This window comes from Penicillium diatomitis (assembly GCF_028827545.1).
Source record: "Penicillium diatomitis strain IBT 30728 chromosome Unknown utg000002l_segment0_segment0, whole genome shotgun sequence".
Classification (NCBI taxonomy): domain Eukaryota; kingdom Fungi; phylum Ascomycota; class Eurotiomycetes; order Eurotiales; family Aspergillaceae; genus Penicillium; species Penicillium diatomitis.
The window spans coordinates 2506811-2513842 of NW_026623174.1; the positions used below are offsets into that span (position 1 = coordinate 2506811).

At 50.6% G+C, this 7032-nt stretch overlaps 1 protein-coding gene across 1 annotated transcript; it reads right to left on the reverse strand.

Moving 5' to 3' along the window:
• Positions 1-4365: 4365 nt before the first annotated feature.
• On the reverse strand, positions 4366-7032 carry N7539_001971 (M13 family metallopeptidase; the record flags this gene model as incomplete). The annotated part of the gene is made up of 6 exons (XM_056931574.1): positions 4366-4443; positions 4502-4902; positions 4979-6071; positions 6142-6659; positions 6721-6944; positions 7010-7032. The coding sequence occupies 6 exons, from the start codon at positions 7030-7032 to the stop codon at positions 4366-4368; spliced, it is 2337 nt and encodes a 778-aa protein (XP_056793605.1).

Sequence of the window (7032 nt, forward strand, 5' to 3'; positions counted from 1 at the left end):
CGAGGCTGGAACGGGTAGGGAGACACGATGTCATGGGGATCAAGTTTTTTTGTTCTTTTTGGGGGACCTCGAAAGGGAGACTCGACATGCTCAACCGGGCGATGGAACCAAGTGGAGATTGGGGAACGGCGCCAGTACGGCGGGTGCGAACTGCGAACTGCAAACTGCAAAGTGCGAACGCTGGGGACGGTCATCGGGCGGTCATCGAGGTGCTTCTCCGTCGCTGGCCCAACCTTCGTGCCGGGATTGAGTCCCTAAGGTTTCAGGTACTTTGGAAGCCAGAAACGGGGCTCGTCGGTTCCGTGGTTCAATCACCACCTGACCGGTGGGACCGGCAGTCGGTGAGTCGACACTTTAAATGTCAGATCATATCACCGCGGCTACGAGTGTAGTTTTGTCGTCAGTGTTCCACTACCGTCCTACTCCTACAGGACTGCAGTAGTATGATCTGTCGAAGTAGACATGAAAAGATATGAAAGATCTACGACTACCCAACTCATCCCTCATCTCTCATCCCTCATCCCTCCGAGCATCTTCCTCGAAGATGGTTGCTTGCCGTCCCAGCCCAAAAGGGGACCAAATTAGAGATGCCGTATTAGGTTAAGTTCAAAGTTCGAAACAGGGGGGAGTGACGATGATGTCCCCTTGGGATCAGGTCAACGTCCACTGAAAAAAGGGGGGACCCTGGAATTGAGGCGAGTGTCAAATGTCACATTTTTAGGAAGGCCTCCATTCGCATATTTTTTCGATCTTCGTCTGCTTCGCTGCTATGCCGGATGTCCCGTACCGTACAACCCGACTTGCAAGTTCCCATCCCTTAACCGTCGTCAAGTACAGACACCTACGAGGGTCGTGGCTGGAGGTGCCGAGGTGGTGTACCGTGTACACAGTACCCAGGTACCTACTCACGACTGTAGTTGTCCAGAACAGGAATTCAACCCAAATCGACCACCCAACCCCCGACGGATCACCCCCCGTGATCCGGAATGCCAAGCAAGCCACAAGCTTCTCGAGTGACCCTCGGGCGGTGTCCAGCAACTGCGTCATTGCCGGCACATCCCATCTGATTCTGGCCCTCCATCATGTACGACGAAGAACCTCCTCATTCTGTTCAATTCGCCTGCGTTCTGAAATGAGCGAGGGTGACCATCAGCATGACTAGCCAGCAGTACTTGTTGCATTGTTCTATCTGAGATCGCTTTGCTCCTCAGATCTTGATCCATTCCGTCGATAGACTGAAGGACAAGGAAGACGACCAGTCCATGCTTGATGATGGTACCAGATTCTGCGTGGTGATTCGATTTATTCGAATACTGAATATCGAATCCAGATACAGTATTGATTAGTAAGTCATTGCGAGGATCCATCCATGGATGCTCCAAGTCACATACTGCGACTATGCCGACAGCCGATGAATGTGATGGACTCATGGGAGCTCCTATCTCCAGCAGCTACGTTATCTAGGTAATCTTCCTTGATCTTCCTGGATGTCATGCAGAATGTGAGGCACCATATAGTAGTATATAACATACGATATTGTATTACAATACTGTCCTATCTCCTATCCTCTACTGATTGGTAGGCAGTACTGTAGATTACTGGATATGATCACTCAATACCCGAATTCCACTAGCCCTCTACATACTTCCATATGTGGTTCCGTCCAAAGAGGATGTTTTGGCGCCTCAGGGGGACTCTCCATTGCTCGGTCGACCACAGGACATGACAATTATTTCTCCCCCTGGGACTTGGACTCGATCGATCGCGACACCAAAATTCCAGCCACTCTATCTGTCACGGCATGACATCCATGCCGCGTCGGATAAGGATTGAAGCCAACAAAAGTAAATCGAGAAGGGGACAAGGTCCCGATTCGCTCCTGTGGTCCATCCATTCAGCTTCGTCAGTAGTACCACACTACCTACCAACTACATAACTTCTACCTTGTAACTAACTGACTCCCACAACCAACTCCAAGTAACCTACTACACGTACTCCCAATCCTACTGTAGTACCTTCTGGGATGTGTGGTATTCAAATCTGCACGAAGCTTACACAGACACATCAATATCTAGCAGCGGTCTCCGCCGTCTACACTCCCGGGGCCCCTTCAGCCTTGAAAATCAACCGGTACTTTTGCTTTCGTGGATCCATCCATTAAGGCGCCCTTGAAGGGGGAGGAGAGGTCAACTCATTAGTCGGAACAACTGGCGCCGTTAAACAATAATCAGGTCTCCACTACATTATTTCAATCAAGCTGACGCTTTTCTCCCCAGCCACTAGGTTGCTACTATACTACCACTACCGATGGAAATATACATACGTGCAGGTATACCGTGCCAAAAGACCAAGGTCCAACCGGGGGAAAAAAAATTCCCACCTCTCCACCGCGACCAGGCAAAGATGACTTCCCCTACGGTTCAGTGAAATGAAGATGGATGCTACGCAGGAAAGGACTCGGTCATCTACTGTGCATCCACAGAATGTCAGATTAAGCAGCGTCTACTCAGATCCATGATTGAATGACTGATCGATCTTACTATCCTTCTAATGTTCAGACACATATCATACTACTCAGTACTCACTAGAGTGACTCTAGTAGAGTCACTACACTGTACTCAGTGCTCAGTGCTAACCGTCCTACTAAACCCCAGTCGACGTATCCCATCACTTCCCGTTCCAATTGATATGATCGATCCAAATCCCAAAGTACCGACGCGAACAAACCCTATCCATCCCGCTTGATTCCTCGCGAGGCGCATGCCATATGCATACCTCAAGATCCATCCCGAACGAATCATGTTGACACCCTGCACCGAGGCTACCCTCACCCCGGAGATGATCAATATCTCCCGACGACGCCTTGCCTAGCTATCGCGAAGCTTTGTACGACCTGTCCAGAAGCCGTACACCCCACGCGCACATCCACCACCCTTGAAGTGGAGGTTGTATTTCTTCTTCGCGACATGTGCTTCGAGTGCTGGCCCTGCTGGGGCCGGGCGCCACAGGAGAAAAGGAGGCGGGAGGTGTGCCCGATCAAGATTGCTGTCTCAAAGTAGCCTGGCGTTAATATTCTACATATGGGGTTCTGTGGAGCATCTTCGCGATCCGTTAAATTAGTGTCTTGCGATTACGGGCCCGCAATCTCCGCCCGGTGCCTTTTTTTTTTTTTCTCGATTCGCGATGGCTTACAGGATGGCGCCTTTCACGTGATAGTGTATATCCTACAACGTCCATATCTACCGTATGGCGTATCTACGCCGCTTGTGCTTATGTCGGCAAGGCTTGGAATTCAGTTCGTTATCGAAGCGCTTTTCCTTCTGGTGTGCAATTGCTAATTTTCCTCAAGGCCCGTTTTTAATGATCGGGGACTCGTACGATCTCTCACTGTTGGTTCAATGGGCGCAAGGATCTCCAAACAACCGTTTTAGATGGGCTCCTCCAGACAGTCGCCAAGGAGACCCGACGGCTGTATTTGATTCTCGATACTATCATGATAGGTAGTGGTACTGGGTGCTGGGTAGTAGGTCATAAAGTATCGGGACCTAGGCGGCAGTCTCTGCTAACCAGAAAATGACCACTTGCACAGAGCTAGAGAATCACCATCTGAGACCGTCATCAACAAGATCAAAGCGTGGGATCCAGCACATGAGCACAAGAGTACAATGGGCAGTTTTAGCAGAAACTTGACAAAAGATCAAGCTTGCAGCCGGCCCGTCAACATCCATTTCGACGGAACAAAAGTACAGTTATGATGAACTCGGATCATACGATGAAATGGTCCATTTGATTTACTACTTCTCTTGAAACCCAATTCGGGAGATCCTCGAGCTTTCTCCAGCAGCGGTGCAATATGCGCTGATGGCTCCAGTTCCATTCGAGGGGCCCTTGATCAGCCGCCTCAGACACTGGTGATCTCTCACATAGTGATGAAGCCTCGGTATGCAGGTCTCCTAATTCGGGAATCTCATCGGATCAGCACGCGTTCGGCCCAAAGACACTTGAGTTGTTGCTTAATTGTCAAGGCAAAAATCAACCGAGGTTAGCAAAACACCCCAGGTGGTATTGAGAGGACCTGATGAGTTAGGTCAGATAAGGACAGCGATGTAGAGCCCTACGATGAAGAAAATTGCGTTACACACCCCTTCTTACGGACTTCCACCCACACTTGGGCTACCAACCAGCGCCTCTAAGCTTGGAACCCATTATTCGGACGTAGAGAAAATGATCTTCTGGAAGCCATGAATTACCAAACGAAATAAAGACACAAGACTCCAAAATCAGAACCCTCGGCAGTATCGTCGACTGCAGTGGCGGCAAGACACGACATTCGAGAAACCAACAGGCTCATTCACACATCCTCCGCTACCAAATCTTGCAGACGGGCTTCTTGTCAGGGCAGCTGAAAGCGTCCTTGAATTCCCTTGAATTTGCCATGGTTTCCTATGTCTCGGCGATTAGTGATGGGGTCGTTGCTGGATAACGAGTGATCAAAACTCACAATAATGCGTGCCGATTTGGGCGCGTGGGGGTCGTTATAGATTGCCTGTTCAGCCGCCTGTTTGGTGGTTTTACCACACCACCAGTTGCTATAAGAAATGAAGAACAGCTGCTCCTTGCTGAAGCCGTCTAACCCCGGCAGAGCAGGATCGGGTTTCGAGCTGTCGCGCTTCTTCCAAGCATGGTAGGCGGCCGTGAGACCACCAGCATCGGCAATGTTCTCACCCAGGGTCAATCGACCATTGACATGGAGCACCTTGTCTCCAGGACCTTCGACTGTGAAAGCCGAATATTGGTCCACAAAGCATTGGGCGCGGTCCTCGAAGGCCTTGACGGTCTCATCGTCCCACCAGTTGGTATAGTTGCCTGTTTCGTCGTAGTGTCGACCAGTTGAGTCGAAAGCTGGTTTCAAGTCAGTAAAATATCATAAGAGACAGTTTAGGATCCGATCCTTGGATCATTAGAGTTCTTGACTGACCGTGGGAAAGCTCATGGCCACTAACAGCGCCGAACGCTCCGTATGCGAGGTACAACGGCGCATCCGGGCCAAAGAACACTGGCGGTTGCATGATGCCAGCTGGGAACACAATCTCATTTCCGGGAGGGTTGTAGTAGGCATTGACCGTGGGCGCACTCATATCCCATTCGTCTCGATCGGTGGGTTTGCCCAATTTGGACCACTCTCTCTCGAGATCAAATTGTGCCACGGCAAGTTCATTCTCAAAGAGGTTGTCGCGAGAGATCTTCAATGATTCGTAGTACTTCTCAACATCACCCGCATCTAAGACATTCGGGCTTTTGGTTGGGTATCCGATCTTCTGCACAATGTTCTGCACTTTCTCGATGCCCAGCTTTCGCACATCGGGTGACATCCATGGAGTTTGCGTCAGCGTAAAGGAAAATCTCTCCTTGATATCGGTTATGATCTGGTCCCCCAGTTGCTTCGACTCTTCCGAGAAAGAGTCGAGAACGTAGAATCGACTGATGCTCCATCCGAGAGAAGAATCTAAATGGTCGATGCACTTGCGCCATCTTTCCTCAGTCGCCTGAGGGTCCTTTCCGGCCAATTTATTGTTGAAGCGCCGAAGAGGGGCAATCGCTTCATCTTCGATAGAGTCCGAGTACGTTTGAATGAGCTTCCACTGCAGGAAGAATGAGACGGTCTCGCGCGAAGTGTCGTGCAGAATCGCAGACAACTTCTTCATATATGATGGAGAACCGACAATCAAGCGGTCAGTCTTGAAGTCACGAGGAGCAAAATTCTTGATGATGCTCTGAAAAGAGATCTCAGGAAGCATAGCCTCCGTCTCCTTAATGCTACGGGGGTTGTAATACTTGGTGATGTCTTCTTGTGCGGCAGTGTCTGGTGTGATGTCGGCAAGCTGTTTCTCAAGGGCGACAATCTCCTTGGCGATCTTGTTGTTGCCGCCGAAGTTTTTGAGAACGAGTTTCAGAGCATCGGTGTAGTCAGCTACCGTTTCCGTGTTGTTGTAGTATTCCCTGGCAGGAAGACCAATCCGTCGGGGCGGTGACACAAAGATCGTCACATTATCAGGGTCACGATCATCAGGCTGTGCCAGTCAGTTTTGTGCTCATCAAGGACCTGGTTTCAGGCATAGCTGTGTCGATGGAAAGACTTACAGAAACCCCAGGGGAGACGAAGGCCTCGGCACCGGATTTCATGAGGAAAATGATGGCATCAGTCAATTCGGCATGAGATGTCGGGTAATCAGTCTTTCCCACTGAATACACATCTTGCAGTTTGCCTAGCAGGTTAGTCAGAGGCTTGATGCCGCGGTCTCTGATTGCGGACTCGTTCAAGCAGGCCTCGTATCCAGCCTTCAACTTGCCGAAATTCTCGGCATCTTCTTTCGCAGGGGCATCTGAGCGCTCCAGGATATGGCGGAGTCTCGTCTGAGAGTTTTCAACCATGATCGTTCCGGCGAAGATTGAGCCCTGATCGGCGCGCATGTCATGGCGTTCCCGCCAACCTCCACAGACATACTGATCAAAGTTTGTGCAGGGATCAATGTCCTTATAATTCGGGTCAAGGCTGTATAGAATCTCCGAGGCCGCGTGAACGCACTCGGGGGTCTGGCAGATGGCTTGGGACGACTCTGGGGATCCGCTAGGTGTGCCATTGGCGACGTCGGGTGTACCTTTCCGATGGTGTCAACTTAATCATTTTCACTGGCGAGGTATGGGAAATTCTTCGCTTACCATAGAAGCTCTGGAGGAAAGCGTAGGCAAGAAGGCCAATACAGCCGATCGCGCCGACCCTCTTAGCCACGCGCAGCCGGGATCTTTGTTTGCAACAACGGCGAGGTGCACCCGCTCCTTGCACAAAGCCTTTGTCCACGAGATAGCCATCCTCATGGCCATACGCCTCTTCTCCCTCCAGCTCCACACTACCCATATAGTTCATTCCCTCCTTGGTTCCGTTGCTGCATGATTCGATGTTGGCCTCCAGGCCCTTTCAAGTGACCGTCGATGTGTCAGACAAACATACCTGTGAGGTGGCTGCACCATCAT